The 27,854-nt window shown below is 56.6% G+C and overlaps 1 protein-coding gene across 9 annotated transcripts in view; it reads left to right on the top strand.

Moving 5' to 3' along the window:
* The window catches only part of TNS1 (tensin 1), a 225,789-nt gene that overhangs the window by 19,610 nt on the left and 178,325 nt on the right, over nt 1–27,854 (top strand). For 6 of the 9 annotated variants that reach the window (XM_086719592.1, XM_086719590.1, XM_086719591.1 and 3 more), the window contains exon 2: nt 24,139–24,253. In XM_086719592.1, the coding sequence (XP_086575718.1) occupies nt 24,139–24,253 (115 nt within the window). Of the gene's footprint in view, nt 1–4,479; nt 4,591–12,012; nt 12,157–24,138; nt 24,254–27,854 lie in introns of those variants that run through there. The other 3 variants (XM_086719594.1, XM_086719589.1, XM_086719593.1) reach the window with 2 other exon arrangements.

The raw sequence follows: 27,854 nt of genomic DNA, 5'->3' as shown, positions 1-27,854 counted from the left end.
GAGATGCATAAAGACATCACCTTCCTGGCTGTAGAGCTGCAAGAACCCTGAAAGTGACACTTCCCCCTGGCCCATAATCCAGGGCTGGGGAAGGGATCTAGTGGATCTGGAAGTAGGAATGGTCTTCCTCCCTCCCTCCCTCCCTCTCTCCCTCCCTCCCTCCCTCCCTTCCTTCCTCCCTCCCTCCTTCCTTTCTTCCTTTTATTCATGCAACCAACCAACCAATCTACCAAGTAATATATGTCCAACGACCACGTGCCAGGCCATGCTGGGTGCTGGGGGTGGGGGGCGGGGAGTGCAGTGGCTGACAAGGTGTTCTGGAAGCTGGCATTCTGGTGGGGAAGGGATGAGTTAGTAAAGTGAGCAAATCTGTCAACAAGAGGCACTAAGTGCTATGAAGAAATGCGGGGTTGAGGGTGGGGGAGGGCAGGCAAGGACTTTAATGGGGCTGTCCGAGGAGGTGGGAACCTAGGAGGTGACGTTGGAGCCCACATGAGATGGGACCCCATCTCTGCAGGGACCCCTATTCTGTCGCATGGCGGGAGAACTGTTGGGGTTCTGGATCTCGTAGATGGTTGTGCAGTGTAGCTATGGGTGCAGCCCATGAAGTCCCTGTAAGTGGTGCCGGACCCTGGAGGAACCAGCCTGGGAGGTGAGACCAAGTGAGAGCCCCCTGGGGGCCACAAGAGGACTCCTTGAGGCTGGGAGGGTGTTGAAACTAACTGTAGTGAGAAAGCCAGGTCTGCCAGAGCCGTCCCCATCTGATGGAGGAGAAAGGCTGGGAGGTCCCTGGGGAGTGGCCTCTGTGCATCTCTCTCTGAGTGTGAAAAGAAGACCCGGAGCCTCCGATCTGATGCCCAAGCCATTCTCCCCAGACAGGAGCCGCCATTGTCCCCCCACAGACAAAACCAGCTGGGGGCACTGTGACCCTGGGGGCCTGAGACAGAGGAGGCTCTGTGCCTGCCCTGAGCCAGTGGGCCCTCCTCCCAAGGCCTGTCCCCAGGGGGCTACTGGCTGTGACCTGCTCTCTTATTTCCTTGACACCTTTGCTGGCTGCCTCTGGGAAGTTTCCCATTCTTCTCCTACTCAAGGGAAAAGTAGGCCCTCCTGGCTCTGACCCAGGGAAAACTTGGGGAGAAAAGCCCAGAGTGGCCCCCTCTCTGTGCACGTGGCTTCTGTCTCACCTAGTCTCTGGAATTTCCTCCCTGGCCTGCACTCAGAATCTGGGTCTCTGGGTTGTGTGAACAAGAGTGGGGTGAGGAGAGATTCCTCCTCCTTCAAGTCCTGGCCAGACCCGCAACACAGCCTAGTTTGCTAGTCTGGAATCTAGCTGAGGAGAAGAGGAAGAGAGAGGAATAGTGGAGGTCCCGGAGGGTGGCAGGGCTGGGAGTCAGGCCCAGGGACCACTGAGGCCTGGGCAGGGCCACGTCACATGAGTCGGGGGCGGGGGGTGGAAGCAGTCATTGGAAGGTTGGTTAATCCTCTGAGGATGCTGGCTAGCTTTTCAAAAGCTCCAATGGGGAGGGAGAGTTAGGAGTCTGGGGGCTCTTGTCCGGCACCCTCATGGGCACCGTAGAAAGGTTGGGGTTCTGATATGAGGCCCTCTGATGGACCAAACTCCACCCAGGCTCATCCTGGCCCCTCATTCACTCCATGCCTTGGCTCTAATGTGTGGTCCACTGTGTTTGAGCATCTGTGTCTGGTCCATTCTGTGGAGCCTTGCATCTGTCCCCAGTATTCAGGGGCCTGGAAGAAGAAGAAGGAGGGAAGATTTACTAAACACCACTGGGTACTGGATGCAGTTTCTGGTGCTTTGACTACTTTTCAGGAGAAGGGAATTGAGATTAAGAGACCTTTTGGGATTCAGCTTCTCCCCCCCCCCCACCCCCGCAAAACCACAAGAGCCTTGGTGGAAGAGGAAGCAAAGGGGTCCCTACTAAAACCTTCTAGGAGATTCTGGGGATTCTGCGGTTGCTATTCTCAGGATTCTGCCCTCCTCTGGTGGTGAATGCCGAACAGACACCTTGTGGTTTCCCACGAGGCATCAAACTCCCAGGGCCACATTTCTGGGTCCCACCAAGGCAGCATCCACGGGGGCAGGGTTAATCTTCAGGAACTGAGGTGTGGGGCATGAAGCTAGGCCAGGAGCTGGGGGAGAGGGGAGAGCTGGGGAGCAGCTGGAGGCAGTGATGGGCTTGACTGCCTGTCCCTGTCAGCTGCACAGACTCTTCCGTTCCTCTCTGGAGGGTCCCTTGGTTTAGGGACACCTCCTGCTGGGCAGTGGATGAAGTGAAGGACTCTGTCCTTTTGAGCCTTTTTCATCGGATCTCCTTGTTCCGAAGAGCTAGGTCTAGCCATCAGTTTCTACTCTTTCTTCCCACCCTCCCTCTTTCCTTTCAGTGTCCTTGATGAGTGCCTTTCATGTCCTAAGTGCCAGGAAGACTTAAGGATGCTGTTAAGAGAAAGTCATCTTGTCCTCTTTTCTGCCAAGCAGGGCCACCCTTCAGCAGCCAACCCTATCTGAAGGACTTCCTCCTATTTAAAAAATCCAACAAGTGATTTCTTTGATTAAACTTTGTTCCACTCCCTATGGATTAAGCCCCATTTCCTCACGTCTCACGTTTTATCCATTTCCTCTGGTGCCCCGATGGGGAGGCTGTGGAGACTGCCGGATCCCCCGAGAAGAGGAACGCCCCTCAGCAGCCCTGGAAGAGGCTTGAGCAGTGCCAGGGCCTTCGCTGGAGGTCACGGGCATGAGCGAAGGCCTGCTAGGGGGATGGGCTCACTTTAGTGGGTGGTGTAGTGTCCCGAGGCCCCCTCCAGCTTTCACCTAGAGCCTTCTGTGTGTGTGTAGGGTGATGGTGGTCCCCTTGCTTGGGGGATTGTTAGGGGCTGAGGGCCCTGATGTCTGTCTTCCCCTCTCTTACTAGCCATGCACTGGCTGGGATCTTTTCCTTCTCTTTCACTGTGTCCCTGCCCAATCTCCCCCAAAGCACTGTACCCCACTGCCTTGTCTCCTGGTGGGGATCTGAAGTGGGGAGGGGGCAGGGCCTGAGAAGGACAGGGGTGAGGGGAAGGGGATAGGGAGACAGCATTGGCAAGAAAAATGGCCCTGAGATGGTCCCAGGGAAGCCTGGCTGGGCAGTGCAGGCCATGGGGGCCCTGGGGGCGGGGTCCCTAGCTGGCTCTGGTGGCCTGTGGCTGCGGAAGAGGCCCTGGCAGGGTCCTGCAAGCGCACAGCTCCCCCGCCCCTTTTGTCTCTGGGCTTGGCTGGCTGGCTGCCTTCCCGTTTCTCTGCAGCAACAGAAAGAGGGGCAAAACTCATGGCTGCCTGTCCACCTCTCTGTGGTCTGGCAGTGGGTCTCCAGTGTGGATGTCTTTGCCTTTGTGTCTCTGTGTCTCTCTCCCTCTCTCCTGCACCTCCCCCTCACTTCTCTCTTCTTCCCTCTTCCTCGTTCCACGGTCACAGTATGGTTACCCCAAACAATATTCCTGCGAGGACCCATCCTCGGTTCTCATCATCTGAGCACAGCAGAGGCAGAGGTGGGTCCCCGCTCTAGTGGCAGCCACGGGGCAGGACAGAAAGTGCAGATGGGGAGTGGAGTGCCCTGAACCCTGAGCAGGAGGCTCGGCCATAGCCAGAGGCAGCCTGTCCAACTCTCATTCGTCTGAGCTGGTTCGGCCTCCCAGGTAGGGTTCCTTCCAACCTGTGCGGGTTCTGGATGCTCAGAGCTCCCTCCCTCCCTGACTTGGCTGGAGAGAGATCCAGGTAGAGGAGTCTGGGTGTGGCCAGGGTCAGGGGTTGGTGGTGAGTTGGGACAGGTGGTTCAGGTTGTGTTCAGCGTCCCCATGTGCACGCCCCAGCTCGAGGATGTTTCTGCTTGTGCTGGAAGCCGGTGGCCTCCGTTTAAGTTAATCACATTATGCTCTGGGGAGCAATATGGGAATTGAGTGAGGTCTGGAGGGAATCCACACACGCACGCTGGCTCGCACACTCACTGCAGCTCGGAGCACAATGCCGCCGCCGCTCAGCCTCCCAGCGCCGCTGTGCCTTCCTCGCAGGTGGACGCCGGGCGCCTGGCACCGCCTCTGCCGGGTCCCGACCCGCCTCTCCCGCGCGGCCCCGCGAGCCTCCCAAGTTGCCGGGGTGCTTGCGCCCGCCCCCCAGCCCGCCCGAGAAGCAGGCGGGCCGAGGCCGTCTCGCCGAGGGGAGGAGAGAGGGAGCCGCCGGAGGAAGTCCCCGAGGGTGGAAGCGCCCAGCAGCGGCCGGCGCCTCCCGCAGGGGCTTCCGGGGAGATGGAGCCACGTCGGGGCCGCTCCTCCCGCTAGAGGGGGCGGGACACTCGCGCTGCTCCTGCGGGGCTCAGGTTCCGGGAGACCCCGGGGCAGGGCTCTCGCCTCCCTTCTCGCCCCACCCCAACTCGGCGCCCCGAGCGGCGGGTCCACGTGCCCAGACCCTCTCGCCCGCCCGTGGCGCCCACACTCGGGGTCATCATGACTCGGCTGAGCTGGTGCTTCTCCTGCGTGATCCGATGGGGCAAGTACCTCTTCTCCTGCCTCCTGCCCCTGCGCTTCTGCCTCCGCAGCCAGGTAAAAGTCCTCTGCCTCACCTGGCACCTGTCCCCTCCCTGCACCCCTCCCTCAGGCACTCCGGGCAAGCGTTCTGCTCGGGGGCCAGTGTGTCACCCTCCCACCCTCAGGGACACCACCGTCTTGACCATTGTCAGCCTGGCTTTCGTCAGAGTTTGGGGACTCCTGGGGGGCCCCTACCCATGCAATAGGGATACATGAAGGAGGAGTGGCTGCCCCTCCCCAAGCGCACCTTAAGTTTGGTCAGAAGTCTGAAGGATAGTCTTTGGGAAGGCAGTGGGGATTTGGGCACAGAGGAACCTATCTAAGGGTTTAAGCATCCCTCCTAAGTTTCTGTGGGAAGGGAGGACTAGTTCCTGGAAACGTCTCTTTTCCCCCACCGGACTGAGGAGGGGCCAGAGTTAAGGCTGGGGGAGAGCAGAGTGACATGGAAGTGGGGTGTGAGGGGCTGGTGGACTCAGAGGGGCTATCCCAGTAGATGGAAGGACCGGGGAACGGGACAGGAAGAGGATGGGGGCTGGAGGCAGTAGCTGGGTTAGTGAGGGTGGAAGGGTCTGCAGGGACGCAGTGCTATGGGTGGGTGTGTCCTAGTTGAGCATCCTGGGATCCTCCCAGAGGAGAGAAGATCCTTGACAATGTCTTCAGGGTGTGTTTGCCTCTGTGTGTGTGTGTGTGTGTGTGTGTGTGTGTGTGTGTGTGCGCGCGCGCGCGCGCACGTGTAAGGGGGAGGGTGGGGAAAGGGTGGAGGTGGGGGCATAGGTGGCTAGCAGAGTAGGGAACTGGAAAAACCGCTTGTAACCTCACATTCTCCCCTGGAGCGGCAGAGAGAATCCCCAGGGCATGACTTGAGCCCTTCGAAGCTTCCAATGAGGGGAAGGAATTTAGGGACTCGGGGTCCTATGGCAGGAAACTGATCTTCTGATCTGTTCTGCATTCCTTTGAGAAACTGGAAGGGCCCGTGTCACACTGGGGAAGAGGGGTGTAGTACCCCACTCTGGTTAATTAAGAGTGCCAGCTGCAGAGCCCGTCTGCCTAGCTCTGAATTCTGGCTCTTCCATTTACTAGCTGTGGACCTTGGGCAAGGTGCTTAATCTGGCTGGACCTGAGTTTTCACACAAGTCACATGGGGATGATGAAACTACCTACCCCAGTGAGTCGTTGTGAAGGTTGAATGGGGCAGTACGTTTAAAATGTTTACCAAAGTGCCCACTACATAGTAGTGTTCCATAAAAATTACGGATATTGTCTTTATTAGTGTGCCTTTCCAAGCAGGGGTCTCCTTCCTTGTAGACCTCCAGACAGGCCAGAACTGGGGTATGTGGGGATGGAGGGGTTTCTCCCAGTATCTATTCTCCCCCTCATAGGGAATTGAATGTTCAGCTCCTCCTCCCAGGTGCTGCCTCTGGGCCTCAGTTTCCCTCTCTGCCACTCCGCAGTGGGGAAAAGTGCCAGCAGGCTTCCGCCCCAGTCACCCAAGGTGTGCTTTGAAATCTTCTAGCAAAATGCATTGTCCCCAGTGATTGGCTGGGAGGCAGCCGCTGCAGCTGTGGAGCACGGGACCAGAGCACCATCCACGGTCCAGTGGGCTCTGAGTTCAGATGCTGCGGAGTCGGGTTTTCACATTTGGGAAAAGGCAGCCTGCAGCGGGCAATGGCCACCCAGGACCAGGTCAGTCGGACCCCAGGCTGCTTAGCAATTCCCCCTCCTCATTTGCAGAGGTAGAGGGTGACTTGAACTCCTCCTGGGCCAGGATTAGAACTGGGCAGTGGGGGTGGGGGGTGAGGGGCTGGCTGAGCAGGTGCAGTCACCTCCCTCCAGCCAGCCTTTGAGGGCCTGAGTCAGGCAGGAAATTAGAGCTGGGGGAGAGATCAAGATCATTGAGTAGAGCTCTGGGAGAGATTTTATTAAAAATTGTTGGGATTGGGCCCAGACTCTGTCCCCACCTAGGGTGCTGGTGGAGGGGAGGTTAGGGGAAGGGGATGTGAATGATGCCCTTTCCTATGTCAGCTGGGGAAACTGAGGCCCAGGCAAGGCCGGGTTGGAACCTCACCTTTTGTCTCAGGGAGCATCCAGATTTCTGGAATGCAAGGGGGCCACCTCCATCTCATACTAGAGGGGTGGTAGTCATGGGGGCAAGAGGCAAGACCTCCCCTAGCCCACAGGGTGCCTTGGTGGGCTTTGGGATGGATGCCCCATGCTCCAGACTGATGCAGCCCATGCCAGGCTTGGTGACTGGAGTATGGATGGGACTTCAGCCCCCACCTCGCCCCTTGGCTGCACCCTTGTGCGATGAACATCCCGCGTAGTGGTACATGGAGGCATGCTAGGGCTCCAGCACCCTAGAACTCGAAGGCCAAGTGTGTGTGTGCTGGTGGGAAGCAGGGTGAGGAATCATGGCTTACCCGAAAGGAGGCTCTCTGGGCAGCAGGGGCCAGACCCTGTGCTCACCCAGGTCTCGGGCCCCAGGGCTTGCTGGTACTGTGGCCTTTCTCTTCCTGTTGCCTCTTCTAGAGCCACAAGGGAGCCCAGCCTGTCAGTCTCACCCTGAACTGTGCGGCAGCACTTTCCTGCCCCCTGCACCTCCCACCGAAGCCAGACCTGGGCAGCTGACCCCCTTTGTGGAGCTGCAGCGCCAGCCCTTTGATAGGGGGTGGCAAGAGAGCTCACATGTCACCACAACATGGGACCTCAACCCCTCGTCCCTGGGTGACCGTACTGCTTGCTACAGGAGCGGCAGGAAAGTTCTCAATTCTCATGAGATGTTGAGTCAGACGCCCTGGTCTCCATTCTCACACACACTAGCTGTGTGACTCTGAACCTTTCTGTGCCTCAGCTTCTGCATCTGTAAAATGAGAGCTGGTAGGAGTCTTAAATATGATACCACAGTGAAGGGCCGAGTTAGTTACTAGTGATCTTTCCTGGGGCCAGAGGTGGCGTGGCAGAGGCTGAGGGGACGAAAGCCGACAGATACAGTTGCCGAGTGCTTTGGTGTTAGGATCTGCAGTTGGACGTCAGAGAGGAATTCCGGAGCCGGCAGTGCACCTGCCTATTTGATGGGAGGCCTCTGGGACTGGCTGGGAAGAAGGCCATGGTTTGAGCGGCCCCTGCGTGGAAGGCGGTGGGCTGTGGCATTGGTAGGAAGCTGAAAGCTGGACTCTGGTCTGATAGTGACCGGAAGGCAGGCTGCTTAGGAGAACCTGTGGGGCCTGGGACGCACAGGTTGGGGGCGCTGTTCCTGACCCTCTGGCTCTGTGACCTCCCTCCACTGCAGGGCTGTCATCTGATAACCAAGGAAGCTGGATGAGGTCAGCTGTGCCCCAAAGGCCAGACTCTCCCAGTGGATATATTTGACTGACAGAATGGTTTCTTTAAAAAAGCCAGCGTGGCGAAATTTGCTTTTTTGTTCATATTTGGTGTAAAAGACTTTATACGATAATATAGATTTGGGGCCTCTCTCGGCAGATCAAAAGATCTGATGGTATGGGCTCACGTCCCTGATGCCACAGTGGCTGTCACTGAGAAGCGTGTGTTCCCTTTAGCTGGGGCTGCCGTCTTGAGGTCACCAGAGACCCCTCTTCTTTGCCTTCTCTAGTGCCCCTGAGAGTTCTGGCCTGTGAGCCTTCTAGTCACCCTGACTGTGGCTGCTAGCTGAGCCAGCGGGTCTTTCCGCCTCCGATGGTCTATGACTTTCACGTCTGTGCTGGTGGTGACAGAGGAAAGGCTCAGTGCCACCATCGGAGATGGGCTGGACAACAGGAAGAACTTTTTGATGGATGAGTGTCGAGAGATAGGAGGAATTCATTGGAGGGAACTTGGTGGCATCAAAGAAGGTGCAGCTGAGGGGCGCCTGGGTGGCGCAGTCGGTTAAGCGTCCGACTTCAGCCAGGTCACGATCTCGCGGTCGGTGAGTTCGAGCCCCGCGTCGGGCTCTGGGCTGGTGGCTCGGAGCCTGGAGCCTGTTTCCGATTCTGTGTCTCCCTCTCTCTCTGCCCCTCCCCCGTTCATGCTCTGTCTCTGTCTGTCCCAAAAATAAAAATAAACGTTGAAAAAAAAAAATAAAAAAAAAAAAGGCGCAGCTGGAAGGGGCCTTGGAGGCCATCAGCTCGGCCGTTTTGCAGGTGAGGCAACTGAGGGTGGGAGAGTGTCAGGCTTATAAAGCCCTTTTTAGCTTCATTCCTGTCCTCACTCACCCATCCCTCCGCGTCAGCTAAGTTCACCTCCGACCGGCGCCGGCCCTAGAGCCTGCAGAACTGTTTCTTCCGTTGACTGCTGGGTCTGGATCTGGAGACCCACTAGCAGGAAGTGCTCTGCGTGCAGGTGGGGGAGACGAGTGGAACACAAACCAGGCCACAGCAGTGGGGAGGCAGTGGGGTGGTGTGGCACAGGGCGGTGGCAGGTTCTGAGGCTTCTGGGATCCCAGTCTGGAAAATCCAGCCGGTCCGCTGGCGTGTACCTGATGTCTGCTGCAGACAAGACCCTGGTGCAAGCTCGAGGCGGGGAACCCCAGAGTGAGCACGAGTGTTCTGGCCTCCTGAGAGTCTGCAGCCTGAGAGAGCTCAGAGGCAAGGGAGGGGGTGGTAGGAAGAGACGGTACTGAAGATGGGTGGGTATCGTGGGCATGTGCAAAGGTGTGCAGGCTGGACTGCCCAAGGCCTTTTCAAGGGGGCCAGAGGGGGAGAGAGGGAAGGATTGGGAAGTTAGATGCTAACTGTAGGAAAATAGGTTAGGACCCATTGATTGACAGATTGACGCATTCATTCTTTAATCAGGTCTGGTACCTGCTGTATGCCAGACTCTGGGGATATAAAGCACAGGACATGTCCTTGCCCAAGGAGCTCTCCCCTTGCGTGGGTGGGGGAGGGAGCGCCAGGCTGTGCAGGATGAATAATGGGTAACGAGCCCCAAACAGGGGGTCGTTGCAGAGTTAAAGACACCTCAGGTGGCAGAGTTTAACATTAAACCAGCTGGATGGTGGTTAGGTAGCAGGAAGGACTTCCCAACAGTGAGAGGTTAAGATACAGGAACAGACCCCCAGAGGCTTGGAAAAGAGAGATGGGAGCCTTCTGGGGGAGGGTTCTTCCAAGGGGACCTGCGGCACTAAGGCCCTTCCCACCTGTTTTTAGTCCCAGCTGGGGAGGACTGGGGAAGGCGCTGGCCTAGAGGCTGCAGGGCCCCTTTGGGCTTTGTGGGAGGCAGACAAATTGCTGTCACTGTGACTTGGTCCTCAGTTTTGTTTTCCAGCATTTCTGGGAAGCTGCAAGGTAATTTCTCAGAACTTCTGTGATAGCTGCTGGGAGGCACATTTTCTAGTGACGCCAGCAGGAGAGGGCGGTGGGAGCAGGCAGGGGGGACGGGTGGGCGTGGGTACTGGGGTGTCAGGACGTGGCCGGCTGAGCCCTTGAAGTGGTGGGAAGGCTGGCAGGGCTGGTGGTGGTGGTTGGGGGGGGGGGTGGGCTCCAGGCGCTCAGAGAGGCCTCCTGCAAACCACTCCTCCTTGCTTGCCCCTACGCTTGGGTCAGCAGAGGGTGGGAGGGTCTGCAGGAGTTTCTGTCTGTGGACACCCCCAAGGGGCTTGGTAGGGAGGTGGCTGGGGTGAGGGGGCTGAAGGGTATTATGACACTGCAGGGCATGCAGTGTGGGGGCAAAACCTTTTGCAGCTCAGTAGCTCTGCAGAAGCACTTGGAGCAGGAGGAGCAGGGACTCCTGATTCCTCACCCCATCCCCCTGAGCAGAACAAAGACTTAGGCACCTGCTCCAGGAAGGACCAGAATCAGACACCTTACTTCAGTGTCCTCCCCTGACTTCTTAGAACACCAAACGATAAGAATGTCAGTCCCTTGTGCAGTGCACAACCCATGTTTCTGTGTGTGGCAGCCTTTCCCCAGAGGAAATGTGAACGTTTCCCTCTCTTTTTGGAGTTTCCCAGGTAAATGTCTTGGCTGGACTGTGGGCTGGGAGTCAGCATACCTGTTGGGCAGGTCCGGCTGAGGGGAGAGGCCGGTTGTAGAGACTGACCCCTGGGGATGCACTGTGTGTGGTGCTGACAGAGAGTGGCAAGGGCATGCTCTTGGGTGAGGGGGGGAGCGAGGCCGGGAATTTGTAACCCTTTGTACATGTGGCCGGGGGTGTATACAGCGCACTCGTGCATGTGCATAGGAGCTCAAGCAAGAGGACTTTTTTGCCAGGTTACTCAATCCAGGAAAATGGTCTCAGAGTGCTCTGGGTGGGGCCCTGTGCTCGGCATTTTGAGTGTTTATGTGAGTTGGACTCTGTGTCCTGATGTGTGTGTCTTCAGAAGGGGGTGGGGCTGAGCCCTCTTTCCCTCCCCTGGAAGGCTCCAAAAAGCAGAATGGGTGATTCACCAGCCCCACCCACTCTCACTTGGTCCAGCCTCGGCCAGAGCTCAAAGAGGAAAGTCTTTGGGGGAAAGGTGGGGGGTGGTGGGGGGGTGGATCCAGACAATGAGAGCCTGAGCAGATTTTGCTGGATTCGCCTGCAGTGCTCCCTGGGAATACACTTAGATTCTGTACCCTACTTTTTACCCCTCTCTGGACCCCAAACTATTGCCCCGAGCTAAGGTGGGGGGAGGGGAGGGCTGGCCAGGAAGGGGGACACTGTGGGGGAGAAGTAGGCGGGTGGAATGGTGGGAGGTGAAAGGCCCAGGGAGGGGGAGCCAGGGAGGTGGAGGAGGAAGTGGGGAAATGCAAACCAAATGTTGGCCCAGGGTACAGTCAAGAAAAACAGACTCTTGCAGGAGCCTGGAGCGGGGCTCCCTTTAGGAAGGGCAGGAAGGGCTGGGACAGATGTTTGGAGAAAAGAAAGAAAGAAGGGAAAAAAAAGAAGTAGGAAAAAAATTGGAATGAAATCCACAGCCTGGAGGCAGGGCCATTCTCCCACAGTCTCTGGCCTGGTTTCTCTTGTGTTAAGGCCTGTGTTAAGGCTGAGTGTGTGCGAATAAATGTGCGTTCCCAGGGCGGGAGAACGTGCATCTGTACCCAGAGATGGGATGGGGCCAGGGAACCCCAGGATATACAGACTGTGTCTGTCTGTTCATCAGTGGTCTGGGGGTGGGGAGGGGGGCTCCGCAGTGAGGACAGCAGACTCCAGGCCACCGGCATCAGATCAGAAGGTGGAGGAATTTTTGGTGGCTCACCGGGGTTGTATGTCTGGAGGTGTGTGTGTGGGGAGTGCAGGGCGGACGGTGATGGCTTGTGGGGGGGCTGTCTCCAGTAGCTGTCCCTTTGCCCCGTCTCCTTCACACCCCCTGCAAAGCAGGGCTTCTGACCCCCAACGCCACCAGCCACCAGCCACCAGCGGAGCCTGGAAGGAGGGAGGAGACTGGAGGCTGGGACAAGGGGGTGGAGTGGGGGGAGGAGGAGGAAGGGAGGGAGGGCGAGAGGCCCGACAGATGCTGGCTGGAGGAGCAGCGGCCTCATTCTCAGAGCTGCCTTCTGCCTGCTCCGTGAAGGCTGTGAGCTCAGGGGGGCCGTGTGCAGGCTCCGGGCTTGGCCCGAGCGACGGGACCCACCAAAGATGACGTGGATCTGTCTGTCCTGCATGCTCTGGGTAGGTCTGGCTGCTTTAGCTAGGAGGTTGTACCCCCCACCCCCGGTCTTATCCTTAGGCTGAGAGCCAGTGGTGGTCGGGTCTTTGGGGGGGAATGGAGGTTGGTGGTGAGGGCGGAGGGCCTCTCTGCCTCTAACTGACAGAAGGACAGACTGACTTGGGCAGGCCCTCAGCCGTAGTCCTTCCCCATCAACAGGGCCTAGGCCCTGGTTCTCGTGGTTGGCACACCCTCTCTATCTCTACCTCTCTGGCCTCCACTTGAGTGCAGGAGCTGCAAGTAGAAGAGAGAACAAGAAGTTTGTTTCTTTTGGGGGCCTCTCCTGCCTGCCGCCCCCACCCCCTGCCATCTTGGGGAGGGGTGGGGGGGAAATTCTTCACCCCCTGGGTCGCTCAGCCCAAACTGGAGAAGGTGGCTGTGCTAGGGGCCCAGGGAACAGGAGACACTGACCTAGCAAATGTAACCTGGGAAAGCCTGGCTGCAAAGAATTCTGCTGGGATTCCATCACTTCTGTCCCTTCTCCACTGACTTTCAGCCTCTACCCGCTGCCATCCCTTCCTCTCTAGGCCTCCCATCCTTACAGACACCCTGCCGCCCCTCCCCTCCTGCCCAGGGGAGGAAACCCCTGCCTCGTCCTCCTCCCCGGTGGAGGAAGGTGTGGGTTGAGGTGAGGGTGCTGAGGTGTGGGCAGGCAGGGCTGGGGGGGGGGGGGCACATGATGAGGTTAAAAGCCTCGTGGGAGAGATGGGGGCTGGGAGAGTCCCGGCAGTTGCAAGAGGGGTGAGGGCAGGGGCAGGATACCCCTTCCCTAGAGGGGCTACTTGGCTGTCTGGGCTGGGCGAAGGCATGCACAGGGGTCAGGAGGGCGGGGAAGCCATCCCCGGCTGAGGTTCATGTCGTCTCAAAGAGAGTGATGACTGGTTTTGGGGGAGGGAGCTTTAGACCCGGATCCAGATGTGGCCTTTCCTGCCCTTTTCCCTGTTCTGGCCAGGCCCTAGGCAAGCTCAGTCTGAGGACAACCGTGGGACATCAGACTTGGGTAGCCAGGTGTACTTGGGACAGAGGGGGGAAGGGTGGGAGACGGGGCTGGGATGAGGGGCTTTGGGTGGAGTGTGGGGCTCTGGGGCAGGCGTGGGTCTGAATAGTAGACTGAGGGTGCCTGGAACATCCTGCACACGGGATGCATCTGTGGTTTGCCGGGCTGATGTTGACATCGGTAAAATGGGAGCTTTGGCCAAGTTCATCTCTCTAAGGTCTTCCGGCTTCCCTCAGATGAGCTTACAGTGCTGAGGACTGAGGTGGGCAGTGGGGGAGCCCTGCAGGGGGGACAGAGGGCAGTTAGACTTCCAGGGATGATAGGCTGCTGTGGATGGAGGAAGGGCCACCCCTGCTCAGAGGTCGTGGGGAAAGTCCTTCATCCTGACAAGCCTCAGTTTCCCCGTGGGTGAAATGAAGATGGTAAAGGGGCATTGCAGAGAGGTAGGCATGTGTGCCCTATGGATCTTACTGTCCTTTCTAAGAGTTGGGAGAAGGTGCTGTTGACCAAAGGGAGGTACGGGCGCTGCGACTTTGGTGCCTCTAAGCCCCTCCCCTGCCCCCTCTCCTGGTGCCTTCCCAGCCCTGTCCCTCCTGGCCCTATGGGACAGCCCAATGGGCACTCGTCTACGGGATGGGGAAGAGCTGAGGGAGTGGGCTGGGCAGAGGGGGTGGCCGTTGCCAGGGTGGGCTGCAGTCTGGGGAAGTGTGGACTGGACCGAGAGCCCTGTTCTGGCCGTGTCCAGGCTGTTGTCTCCCCCCTCCCCCACAGCTGCACGGGTAGTTGTACCGGCAAACTTCCTCTCTTCTGGGTGGGCCTTGGTGGGACTGGGGTGTGTGTTTCCGGCAGGGAATGGAGGGGTAGATGGCACCAGTTATGGAGATGGGGCACAGAAGCCCTGGAGACCTTGCCAGGGGGGCTGCTTCTGCCTTGAAAGGCACCTGGCGGTGGGAAATGCGTGGACTCTGATACTAGACAGGCCTCAGTTAAAATCTTAGTTCTATTACTTGCTAGATGGGCAGCCTTGGGTAAAACAGTTCCCTTTGTGAGTCTCAGTTTCCTGATCTGTAAAGTGGGAATAATAAAACACACCTTGTATAGCTGGGATGAGCACAGAGGTAATGTATGTCAAAAGATCAGGTACCCAGGCACACAGTAGGTGCTCAGTAGATGCTGGCCCTTCCCCCTCTCGGAAACCTTGGCTCGTGGGATCCCCTGTATCCCAGATCTCATGTGCGGGGAGGATCTACCTGGGATGGCTGTTGTGGGCCGGGACCCCACCTCTGAGGCTCCCGACTGCCCAGGGCCTGGGGCCAAGAACTAGCTGGGTCTGCAGCTTAGGAAAGTAAACTGAGGCATGGTCTGGAAGAGATGTCTTGTGCCCTAGTGTGAGTGCATGATTGTCTATGTGTGCACATGTTCCCGGACAGGGATAGCTACAGATGTTTCATCCAAGAAGCAACGTATCTGCAGGGTATAGTTTTCACAAGCTCTAGGAATGAAACAAATATCACTTTATTAGGTGAGGGGCAGAGCTACATAATCTGCATGACTCGATTCTCTCATCAAATGCTCCCGTTTGTTTCTACATATCCGAGTATGGTTTATTTAGAAAATAATACATGCCCATTAATTGAGGCTTTTTGGTGCTATGCCGATTGAGTTAGAGCCACTCTATCCTCTGGAACTGGAAGGAACGCCTCAAGCGTGGTGGGGCTGAAAGAGACACAAGGCCGCGGCGGGGAGTGGCGAGGGCGCCCAGGCCCTGCCCTGCCCTGAGTAAGCCACGTGGCCTCTGGCTGGCCACTCGACTTTTCTGGACCTCGCGGAAGTGTGGATAGTATTTTCTGAGGCCATTTCCAGCTGCAGACAACGAAGCGTTCTCTGTTCTGGAGTTGATGCTCTTCCCAGTGCTAAGCACATATTTTTTTCAGAAGGGTCCTCACGAGCCCTCAGGTTCTCAGCGTGCAGTTTCTGCCACATAGACCCCAGTCTGACCTCCTGGTCCTGAATTTGCTGTCTCTGGAGTTTTGTTTGCCCGTGAGGGCTGTGCCCACCCGGGGCCTCCTGATAAGCAGGGTTTGGGACCTAGGCTGGGCTGGATGAGACTGACCAGGGTCTGAAACAAACCCCTCCTTGGGCAAAGCTTTTCGGAATGACGTTTGAGGCACAAAGTCAGAGACAAGTACCTCACTGTCTTTCTGCAGTGTTCAAAGGAAGTGCTGTGCCTGGCCTTGATCCCGACCTCGCTACTTGCTGGCTGTGTGCCCTTAGACAAGTAGCTTTACATCTCTGTGCCTCAGTTTCCCCACCTACCTATAGGGTTGTTAGATTTCAAATGAGCTAATAGACCCACACATTTGGAACAGTGTCTCTCACACAGTCAGGGCTCAAGAAATGTCAGCTCTTATCGTAAGATGGCATGTTTTCAAAGCCACCCAGCAAGCTAGACTCAGGACTAGAACCTGGGTCTCCTGGCCCCCCATCAAGGGCTTTCCACTCTGGCACTCCTTCAGGGTAGGGTGTGTGGAGTCGATGTGAATGGGGCCAGGAGAACGATGTGAAGGCAGAGAACAATCAAGGCCTTCCCCTGCAGACAGCACACACAATGCTCAGAACACCGCCTCTGGAGCCAGCCTGCCTGGGTCCAAATCCTGACTCTGCCACTGGATAGCTGTGGTGGTCAGAAAAGTTATTTTGCCTCTCTCTGCCTTTCTTGTGTACAGTTCCTTGACTTAAACAATTTCGTTTGAACCTCAGTGTGATTCCGTAAGGCACGAAGGGCAGGGACGACAAGTACCAGTTTCCAGCCATGGTGAAGGGAACCCACAGAGGGTAGGTGGCTTGCCCAAGGCCACATGGCAGCTGGGTTCAGTGTTCCTGGACAGGGAAGGTGAGGGCCGGTGCGGGGTGAGGGGTGTTGGAGCTCTGGTTAAAGGGGGTTGGGGGCGAGCAGCGAGGGGTACGGGCTGGTGTTGGGGAAGTACCGTGTGTGATGGAGAAACCGTCCGGCCATTGGGCCATGTTGGCACCTGCCTGCCCACCCACTGCCTGTCCATCCATTTCATGGATGATGATGGGGTTCCACTTTCTTCAAGAAGCTTACAGATCTTTGGCTGATGATTACAATAAGATGGGTGTTGCCAAGAGGGAAGCTGTGGGTGTAGGTTAGGGGGTACTTAACGTGGATTGGCAGAGGCAGAGGTGTTAGGAAAGGCCTCTTGGGAGGCCTTTAATGCAGAGGTGAAGCTGAGAGCTCAGAAGTCCAAGTACAGCAAATGAAGATAGTTGTGGATGGATAGGACAGGGTCAACTAGCCAGGATATGGCCTTTGGGTAGAGGGGCAGTGACGATGTGACTGTCAGGGCTCCTAGAGATGGCCAGGACGGGCCACTTGCGGCACACTGTTACAGATGATGGCAGTGAGGTGGCTAGGGACTTGGGACCTTGCCTCAGTCAGACCTGGATTCGAATCTTTGTTCCATCCTGCCCTACCTGTGTGTCTGGAGTAAGCTCCTCACCTCATTGTCACTGTGAGGGGTCCGTGAGGGACTCCGTGGCAGCCTCTTGCCGTGGCACCAGCCCATGAATGTGGCTCAGACTATCCCATCCCTGTGTCCTTCCACCCCGGGAAGGGTGGGCACCAATACGGACCTGGGACTTGTTGATCAGGAGCGTTGGGATGTGGTTTGTGAAGGAGCCGAGCGGGGCAGAGAGAGGCCAGCTGAGGGGAGAGATCATTCAGCTCAGGGGACCGAGTCAGGGGCTGAGTCCTGGGCTCCCACGCCTCCCATGCTCCTCTGTCACCTGGGAGGAACTCAGTCAGTGCCGCCCCCTGCCCTCCTCCCTCCGCAGAGATGCAGGGCTACTCACAGTCAGAGAGCTTTCTTCTGAGCTTGGATCGGTGGCTGGTGAAGGGGGTGACCTGTGTCCTCTCCCCGAGGGCAGGTCAGTGGGGTACAATTACACGGGGAACTGAGGCCAGGCATCAACTCCATTCAATTCGCTCCTTCTTTAGGGATCACACTGTTCCAGCACCTGAGGGACATGGAGCAGAAGTACCGGCAGACACGTGTACCTGGGGAGCTAGTCTAGCGTGCACGCACATGTGCGCACACACACACACACACGCATACACACGCAGGAGTGACAGACAAGGTGAAACGTAGCCCATACCTAGGGAGCATTTACTATGTGCCAGGTGCTGTTCCCTTGGCTTTTCAGGCATTGTCTCACAAGCTATGGGTGGTTACTATTATCAGCCCATTTAACTAAAGGGAGGCAGACAGGGGTTCAAACACTTGCCTGGGGCCACCCAGCTAACAAGGGAGGGGAGGGACAGTCACATTGCACAGAGTCCTATGATGCAGCCCCAGGAAAACACAACCAGGAGAGGAAGGGATACCTGGGTTGCGGGTGGGGGGCGGTGCTTAGCCTGAATTGAATCCTGAGGAACCTGAGGGACCTCCTGCCAAAGAGCCTAGATAGAGTCTTCGAAACAGGGAAATCAAAAGGAGGAGTAATGGGTCCAGATGAAAGAAGATGAAAGAAACCTAGCAACGAAATGTAATACAGGGCTCTGCCTGAATCCTGAGTGCAAAAGAAAAACAAAACCAATGGCCCAGCTCTGAGGGATGTTAATGGGGCAAAAGGTGAAATGAGAATATGAATTCAATATTAGATAATAGTACCACATTGGTGTGGAACTTCCTGCGTGTGAGAATCAGTGGGGCTTGTGTAGGGGCAGAGACGGAGAGGGAGCGCGGACCCAAGTGGCACATCATTAACAAACGGTGAATCACGGCCACCAGCTCGTCTTTTCCAGCGCTTTTACGCTTTTCAAAACACCAAAAGAAGGCAGCAGTGGAGAGACTGAATCTGAGCCGGTGGTGTGTGGGGGAGGGTATGGGGAAAATCTCCCTGAGGGGGTGAGGTTTGGATGAGGCCTTCCAGGATGAGGACAGAAGCCTAGAAGCTTGGCCAGCTGAGAAGGGAGGACGGGCATTTTGGGAGGAGGCAACAGCAGAGCAGAGGCTCAGAGGTGGACGCAGGGCAGGGAGTCGGGGAGTGGGGTGTGGGGATTGAGATGGTGGGGTGGGCTGCTTACGGACCAAGGCTGCTTCCCTGGCTGGCTTGAGGGAGTCCGGGTTTCATCTTGGATTCATGGGTAGGCATGGAAGCATTCTGGGGGGAGTGGGGGCGTCAGTGACCTCATAGAGCTGTGCTCCTTAGAGGCTGCATGGAGGCTATGTGAGGAGCAGGGGCCCGGTGTCAGGGGACCAGAAGGCTGTTGCGGTAGCCATGGGTTGAAGTGACAAGGCCTTCAATAGGGCAACGGCCCTGGAATCAAAAAGTACAGGAGTGCTGAGAGTGTTCAGGAAGCAAAATTCAGAGTCTGGCAGCTGGTTGGATTGGAGGGTGGAGGGCCAGGAGTTGGGGGGTGACTCAGAGTTTTCCACCCAGGCGACCAAGAACACTGTCAGGCCATTAGCTGGCTAGCAGATTGCAGGTGGTGGTGGGTGGGTAAGGAACTTTGGTGTGTATGTGAAGGGAAGTGGGGTTGGGGGAAGTTTGCTCTTGAGGTGACCGGGGTCTCCCAGATGCCAGCCTGTGGCTCTTTGGGGAGTCTGAGTCTCCTCCACAGAAATGACAGCCGATGCCAGCCGGGCAGCCTAGCACAAGACTGCCAGACGTGGACTGGTGGGTGGCCAGCAAGCAGGGCAAGGCCTGCCCTAGGCCTGCTTTTTGGTGACTCTCTTCCCTGAGGCTCACTGGCCTCGTAGACTTCTGCCCTCTGGCCACATCCTCCAGGGCTCCTAGCCTCAGGGCATAGGGAACCTAGTGGGGATAGGGCTGGGGAAGTTTCTCTGGAGGGGGCAGGAACTCCTGAGCTGGAGGACCCCTAGGGCTGCCAATCCCCTTTCACTCCCCACCCCCACCCCATCACACTCTGCCCCCACGGGGCAGGGAGGAACCAACAATCAGCCTTTCCCACCCAGGACTCCCGCCAAATCTGTCGCAGCCAGATGTGCCCCGCCCCTCTGGCTGGGATGTATCTGGCAGGCAGGCTTGGCTGAATGGAGGGTGGGAAAGAGAGGATCCCCCTGAGGCCCAGGAAAGCTCTCTGATGCTGGGTGGGCTTGTCACAGGGGCAGGGGGCTCTGGGCTCCGAGGGTGGGGAAGTATGACTTCTGGGCTGGGACCCCTTCCCTTTTCCGGGCTCTGGCTCTTGAGGGAAGTGGGTGTTGGAGAGATCGGGGAGCTCCTGTTGTGTCTTCTGTGTCCCCCTAGTTTCCCCCAGGCCCTCTGGGAGCTAATCCAGCTAGGAAGGGTGGGGAGTGCTTTGTGAGGCTGTCTGCCACCTGTCAGGAAAAATGATGAGCACTGTCACAACAAGTGGTTACCCCCGCACAGAGTTTTGCACTTCACGGGCTCGTTCACATCCTCTGCCTGTATCTGCAGAGTAACTCTGGGGGAAGGCAGTGAAGGTACCCGACCCCCATGTTTTTTCTTTGTCTGGATTTTAACATGTGGTCGTTGGGAAGTTCTCGTACCCCCTTGAGTCTAATCTTGTGTCCTTGTGACTTCTGCCTGCCCCCCACTGAGTTTTGTTTTGTTTTCAGTAACTTCATAGATCACGTCTGGTTCATTCTTATCGTGACAGCTCCTTCAGATATTTGAAGACATAAGGTTCACCCATCCTAGACTTTCTCCTCCAGCAAACTGGGAAATCTTCATACCTCTGTGGGTGACCCTTTCAATAAAACTGCCAGATACCCATTGGATAGCCAGTGAGCCGATACTGTAAAGTGGAGGTCACAGCCTGGAGCCACTTGCCTGGGGTTGGCCAAGCTGGCCTCCTCACTCCCACCTGGGTTCCCTAGACTCTCACAGAGGGGTGATATCTCATGAGACATCTCTCTGTGTCACCATGAGCATGTCCTGCCCTCCGTTCCTCCAATCCCTTCATCTCAAACGGGCCCATTGTTTCCCCTGCTCTGTCTATACTCAGAGGATCTTGTCCAAACCCGTCACTTCTATCTGGGGCCTGTGAGAACCAGAGAAGGTCACTGATGTTCTCAAGGTCACCAGCCTAGAGATTCCCATCCCAGCACTCCTTGAGCCAGAGAGCCAGAATGGGGTGGGGGTGAGGGGCAGGAGTGTGCTGGGCCATCGCCCACAGGCTGCTTAGAGAGGCCGCGAGTGAGGCCCCGAGTGTATCTGAAACCCTGTTCCTGCTCTCCAAGCCTGTGTGGGGAGAGATTTTGTAAACTCACATTTATGAGTTTGGGCAGGCAGAGCAGGCAAGCCCAGGGCCCAAGGGAGAAGTCTGGGCGGTTGCTTGTCAGTCTGGAAGGCTCCGCCTGTTCCCCATCTGTTCACTGGGCAGCCAGGACCCTCTTTTGGGAGATTCCACTGCTCCAAGTGTACTTTGGGGAGAAGGTCTCTTTCTGCCGGCTTTGCGGGAAGGGCTGAATTTGGGGTGTAGGTGGAGAAGTCTGGGGGATAAATCGGAATGGGGGGCCCTGCTTGACTCAGTGGGGTGGGAGAGGCAGGTTTAGGGGGTGGCTAGAGTAGGCCTGAAAAGACTGGGCTTAAGGGCTTCCTGCCTGCCTCCCCAGACAGGCCTTAAATTGAACTCCGGGTCCCCTTCCTGCTCCTCCCCCCAGCCCAGGGGGTGCTGCTGCGTCTGACATTGGGCTGGGCCCCCTCCCTGGAATGTCTATGACAGAGATTGTCTGGAAGGCTGCCAGCCAGGGGCTCAGATGGGAAAACAGGGGAGGTGAGACCTCAGAATGGAGGGAGCTCACCTATCCTCCTTGCGGGCTGGGGGACAACTGAATGAGGTCCAGAGCAGGACAGTGCCCTCTCATGTCCTGACTCCATCCTCAGAAGAAGCTGGAAGCACAGCTCCTAGGACCCAGCATGCTGGAGTATCAGAACCCAGGCCCTGCTGCTGGGCTTAGCCACTAGGGGGCACTGCTGGGCTTCTGGCACCACTCTGGCTCCATTGCCCCCTGCCCTTGCTACTTTTGCCCTGGGCTTTGTCTCTGACCCATCCTGCCTCCCTGCCATCTCTAGCTGCCTGTCTCTTTGAATTTTGAGACAGTCTCAAACTTGAGATAGTTGCAGATACAGTGCAAAGAACTTTTTCCTTGAGCTATTTGAAAGTAAGTTGCTGACACAATGCCCTGCCACCCTTAAATGCTTTCCTGATTTTCCTACAGGGACTTTCTCCTACATAACCCAACACAGCCATCAACGTCCGGGACCTGACATCAATACATGACTACTGTGTCCTCCTCAGACCCCACCGAAGTGTGGCCAGTTGTCCCACTGATGTCCTTTATGGGCATGGGAAAAATCCAGTTCAGAATCAGCCACTGCTTTTGGCAATCATTATCTCTTTAGACTCCATCAGTCTGGAAATCTCCTCCATCTTTCCTTGACTTTTGTGACCTTGTCACTTTTGATGATTATAAGCCATTTAATTGGTAGACTGTGCCTCGATTTGCGTTGGCCTGATGTTTCTTCACGATTAGATTCAGCTTGTGTCTCTTTGGCAGGGAAGTGGCAGAAGTGATGTTCTGTTCTCAGTGTGTGTCCACCATGGTGCACGATTTCCAGTCTTCCCATTACTGGTGATGTTCGCTTTGATCATTTGATTAACGTGGAGTCTGCTGGGAAAAGTGACTTTTTTCCCTTTGTAATTTATAAAAGTGTGGTGTGGTGAGGTGCTTTGAGATTTGTAAGTATTCCGTTTCTCATCACACTGTGAATTTTTTCACGTATTTTGCATATCAGCATGGGCTCATTTAGGCCACTGCTATCGTTCTGTATTGTGATGCTCAAGTCTTCCCAGAGTTAGAGTTTGGGGGCCCATTCAAGCTGGCTCCTGTGTCCCTTTGTCTGTCTGCCCCTTTGATTCTCTGGTTCCCTTTACAGTCTCTGTGTGTTTCTATCTAATTTCTCTTATTCTCCATGTGTGCTTGTTCATCTCTGCCTTTGTCTCTGCCTTATCTCTGTCTTCTTCCTCTCTGACTCTCTGTTGTCTTTCTCTGTCTTTCTCTGTTTCTCTGTCTTTATCTTTGTCTCTCGGTCTCTCCGACTCTGAGTTTCTGTCTCTGTCTCTCTCTTTCCCTCTCTATCTCTCTGCCTCTTTGTCTCTCTGGCTTTCTGTGTCTCTCTCATTTTGTCTGTTTTTTTCTCTCTGCATCTCTCGTGGCTCAGCCTCACTCTGCCCCCCAGGACTCACCACTGCAGTGTCTTCAGAGAGGAGTCCTGGACCTGCTAGCTTTCGGGATGCTCTGAACACACAAGTCGCCCCCTCTGGCCCCTGTGTCAGTGCTTGGAGGCTCTGGAGCAGGGCACAAGGAGGGGGACCCTGAAGAGAAGAACCCTCCCCTGGGACTTCAGGGTCTGCTATAGGTTGTGTCTCTGTGTGTGGCCATGTGTGTGCAGAGGGGTGTCAGGGAGCCCTGCGCAGGGTGAGGGAGCTGCCGATGTCTGTGTTCTGCCGGCCCCTGCTGCCAAAGCCGGGAAATGCATCAGGTTGGACACCAGGGTGAGGGGCCTTGGAGAGGCATGGCGCCTGTGGGCAGGGATGGCTTCCCAGGGCATCCACGGGAAGTTCCCTGAGCCTGGGCCTGGGCTGAGGGCTGCAGATGGGAGGAGGGGGTCCTAGGCAGTGTGGGTGCAGGGTTTTGTGGCTTAGAGTGTGTTCCCATATGTGGTTACAAAGGACAGACTGTCAGAGTTTGAGGGTGTGGTGCCCAACCTCGTGCCATCCAGAGCAGGAAACCGAGGCCTGTGGCAGCGGCGGCTGGTGACTGGCTCGGGGCTCACGGCCAGTCGGACATGGAGAAGGCTGGACTGTCAGCCTGCCTCTCATCGCATGTGTGTGGTGCTGTCGTTTTAAAAAGGAGGTTTAAGGGGCGCCTGCCTGGGTGGCTCAGTTGGTTAAACATCCAACTCTTGATTTTAGCTCTGGTCTTGATCTCAGGGTTGTGAGTTAAAGCCCTGTGTTGGGCTCCGTGCTGGGTGTGGAACCTACTTAAAAATAAATAAATAAATAATAATAAATAAATAGATAAATAAATAAAGGGGCACCTGGGTGGTTCACTCGGTTAAGCATCCGACTTCAGCTCAGGTTATGATCTAGCTGTTCATGAGTTTGAGCCCCACGTCGGGCTCTGTGCTGACAGCTCAGAGCCTGGAGCCTGCTTCGGATTCTGGGTCTCCCTCTCCCTCTGCCCCTTCCCCACTCACCCTCTGTTTCTCTCTCTCAAAAATAAATAAATGTGAAAAAATAAATAAAAAGGAGATTTAATTTTCATAGTGCAAAGAACCAAAAATAAAGATGGAAGAAGCCCGGGCTGGGGCAGGAGGTGGTAGGGATGGGGGTGAGAGAGAATGGAGGGACGTGGCACATTGGTGACATGGGGACACGGACAGGGAAAGGAATTAGCTGTGATCACACACGGTGATGAAAATGAGGTGCTGCTGCTCCATGCGACTGTGTGGATAAACCCCAAGGATTAATCCTGAGTGACAGAAACCTCACAGTGAAGCTTAGAGCTCCGGCAAAATGCATCTTTGGTGAAAGGAGTCGCCACAGTACTTACCTTAGGGGGCTATTGACCGGGTCGGCCATGAGACAGCCTCCCGGGGTGTGGTTGTGCGGTGTGCGTGTGTAAAACCGTATTGAGCAATCCATTTAAAATCAGTGTCCCGGTAGGCTGACCCACCTAATTGTGGGAGTCTGGGTCACACTCAGCTTTCTCTTTCCTGGGGCACCTCCTCCCAGAAATGGGCCCAGCCCTGTCACCCCTGACGGGGCTCTCACTTCTCCTTTTCCCCAGTCCTTGCCCACTTGTCCCCTAGTACCCTCTGCCTCCTTCCCCGGTCTTCTGCCCAGGCCTGATCACTGTGCCTCTCCCCCACACAGCCGGAGGATCTGGAGGCCCCCAAGACTCACCACTTCAAGGTGAAGACCTTCAAGAAGGTGAAGCCCTGTGGTATCTGCCGACAGGCCATCACCCGGGAGGGTTGCACCTGCAAAGGTGAGCAGCTGGCCAGGCTCTGGGGGAGGGGGTGGTGGGGAGAGCACTGTCATGGGAACGAGGTGGCCTGGGGCCGGGGCAGATGTCCTCGGGGTCCTAGCCTGGTGCCTGGTTCTCCTGTGGGGAGAGGTGCTACGCACACCAGATGGCAAGCTTGTGGGTGTGTGTGGATGGTACCTGGCAGGTGTGGGTGGCACGGGCACGACCTGTGGCTTGTGAGCGAATGGCCGGGATGCATGTGGATGATATGAAGGAGGCACGCGGAAGGGGTGTCTCATGGGGATGGTGTGTGGACGGTGCGGGGGAGGTGTGTGGATGTGTGCCCGGCACTGAGGAAGACGCCAAAGCTAGGGAGGACTGCAAGAGGCTCTGAATCCGACTTGGGGGAGAGCCTGGCGGCTGCTGGGCTTTTTCAATCACTGTTCTCATGTGCTTCTGACACGGCCTGGGATTTGGCTGTGACTGTTGCCAGAGAGGTCAGTGTCTTGCCCCAGATCACACAGTAAAATCAGCAGGGGGCCCCCACGCACAGTCTCAGTGACGGTGACTGACACCCCCCCCCCCAGCGGCCCTACCAGATGCCTCCTTCTCCTGTCCACCCCGCCTCCCATCAATTGCCAGGGCCCCCAGTGTAGTTTGAATCACTGAGCCTCTCCAATTCAGGCTGGCAGCACCTGTCATCCGGAGGGCTGACTTCAGCTCTTGGCTTCCTGGCCCGCCCTCTCCAATCCACCGTCCTCACCAGCTCCGAGAGGGGCTCCACGTAGATCTGGTTATGTCAGCTCCCTGGGAAAAGGTTTGGGAGCCCCCACTATGCTCAAGACAAAGCACTGACTCCTTCCTGTGCCTTCAAGGCCCAGCAGGATCCACCCCGTGCCAGCTCTCTGACCCATCCGCCCTGTCCCCCAAGTCCATACTCACCCTGGCTGCACCTCGCTCAGTTCTGGAATACGCCAAGTATATCAAACATGCCAGAGGGGCCGGGCTCCTTCTTCCCCGAGGGTCTTCACTCACGTGGCTCTACCCGGACTCTCCCCTCCCTCCCTGCCAGTCTCGGTGGGGCTGGGAAGCTGGGCATCAGAGCCTAGGGAGCAATCACGAAAGCGCATAGTATGAAAGCACTCACATGGATCTCCTGCAGGGCTCGCAGCCTCCGGAAAGTGCTAGTGTCGCCCTCAGTTTACAGATGAGGAAACCAAGGCTCAGAGTGGTTAAGTCTCTTGCCAAGGCACACAGCTGGCTGGGTCCGAGTGGGGTTGTCGGGGGTGTGCCCTCTGGGGGAGGGAAGTCCTCCTAGACAAGGAGTTTCAGCAGTATGTTGGAGGGGGGAGTGGGTGGATGGGAATGTGTGAGTGTGTGCGAATGTGCACGTGGAGGCATTCTAGGCACGTCCTGCTATGCGCAAAGGGCAGAGGTTAATGGTCCTTGACTGAAGAGCTGGGACGCCCGGAAGGAATTTAGGAGGCCAACAGGGACTTTTGCAGTACCAAAGTAAGCCGCATGGTGTCACCCTCCTCCCAAGAGGTCCGGCCGGACGGTGTCGGGTTAGGGTGGGAGCCGGGAGAGTCAGGAGGGGATTGCTGGGGGCGGTGTTTTCCATTTTGCTTGAGTCACCGCCCCCACCCGACCCGGCCGGGTGAACCTGCTGAAGTTAGCCCCTGAGCCTCCATTCCCTCCACCTCCCACCAGTTCCTTCCTTCCTTCCCTGGTGTGCCTTCCCTTCACCCCAGACCGCCAGCACTCCTCTGATAGGAGGCAGAACAGGGGTGGGGTAGAAGGAAGTCTGGCACTCAATGTCTGACCTTGGCACATCTCTGGCTGCAAATTCTGTAATAGTCTGTAGTCCTAAGTTCCCCAGTTGACCTGGCTTGAAGGCCTGGGTTGAGGAGGGGATGTGAACCTGTGGGAAGGGAAGGCCGCCAAGGTGAGACCTGGGTTTTACCTGGTTCGGAGCCTGGCCCTGCCGGTGTGAACCAGAGTGGAGGGCAGGTGGCCAGTGAGCTGCCAGGCTGGTTTGGCAGCTCTGAATGAGTTATTGAGAAGTGGGAAGAAAGCCAGGACTGCAGCCCAGAGGCACCACCAGGTGTCAGGACTGGGCCATGGAAGGGCTGGGGCTGGGCCCAGCAAGGGAGGATTGAAGGCTCCCAGCTCTACAGGAGACTACGATGTGCATTCTCAGCAGAGGGTTGGGGTCACCAGGCCTGGGGACGGGGTTGGAGCCACTGGGCTTGCTGGTGAGAGATACAGGAGTGGGCCAACTCTCTGTGTTTTGGAACCAGAAGGTGGCACAAGATGGACAGACCCCCTTATCCACCCACCCACCCATCCATCCACAGCCACCAGCTATGGTTGTACAGGTTGTTCCCCGGCTAAGGGGGTGATTGTGGACTAAAACCCAGGTCATGTTTTGTTCACCAAGCCCAAACCGAAGGGTTTGTGGTGCTCTCTGGTTCCTTTTTTGGTCTTCGAGTCTGGGGTTACAACATGGTCATTCTCTGGATTAGTGGCTGAGGGTGATGAGTGTGGAGGGGTGCATGGGACATCAAGGCTCTGAATTCAGTCTCCTTGCAGTGCTGAGGGCACTCCAAGTGCAGGCATGGAAAGTGAGGGCACTTTCCTAGACCTAGAGAAATGGGGGCATTTGTCCTGTCTCCCTCTGGCTGACCTGCTCTATAGCTTGGACCAGTCTTCTGCTCCCTGCCTTCCGCATTTCACTGTTTAATGTACTATGGCTGAAGGGGTTGGGGTCGATGATGGGGATGGGGAAAGGAGTCAGGGAACCTAGGGTCTAGTTCTGGACGGGGAGACTCAAAGATGGACGATGCAGGCAAAGAACGAAGGTGGCAGGACATTTGGGCATAAGTATGACTAATACACAGGCAGAGAGGTCACTGTGAGACTGTCACCAGTCTTTTCCTTCCCTGAGCCTGTTTCCTCCTGTGTACCATGGGGTTAGTAACAAACCCTGTCCTGCGTCTCTGGGGGGGTGGTTACTGCGAGGAACACTGAGGTTCTGTGTGTGGCTGTAAAATGAATACCAGTGTTCTGGACTGAGGCTCCCTGTGGGGGAGACAGATGGATGAGACAATGGGAGGAGAAGAGGCCCCAGGCCTTTGTTAGCGGTCCAGGCACTCTGTCTGGCCCTGCCACTCACAGGCTGTATGACCTCAGATAGATCGCGTCACCACTCAGGACTCAGTTTCCTCAACTGTAGAGAAGGGGCTGGACCAAGAATGCTCCCTGAGCCCCGGCCAGTGGGAGGGCCTGGAAAACTCCTCTGTTGCAGTCTGTAAAGGCTAGATAAGTCTCCCAGTGTAGGTTGCCACCTCACCTCCTGCACACACAAGGACATCCACCTGGCAGTCGTGAACTAAGGGCCCTCTGGGCTGGATGCTGTACCAGGTACTGGTGCCGAGACCCAGCCCCTGACCTGGGAAGACAGACATGCCATCAGACAATCACAGAACATGCGGCCAAGCTGACACAGAGGTGTATGAGAAAGGTTGTCTCTGACTTAGCAGAGATTTTCCTGTTAGGCTTCATCAGGGAAGGCAGAAGGAGGCTGGGTCTGGAGGGATGTTTATGAATTCCTCAGGTCAAA

This window comes from Puma concolor, chromosome C1 (genome assembly GCF_028749965.1).
Source record: "Puma concolor isolate L17-30 chromosome C1, mPumCon1.1.hap2, whole genome shotgun sequence".
NCBI lineage: Eukaryota > Metazoa > Chordata > Mammalia > Carnivora > Felidae > Puma > Puma concolor.
The sequence above is the reverse complement of the archived record's forward strand: the minus strand, read 5'-3'. Positions and strand labels throughout refer to the sequence as shown.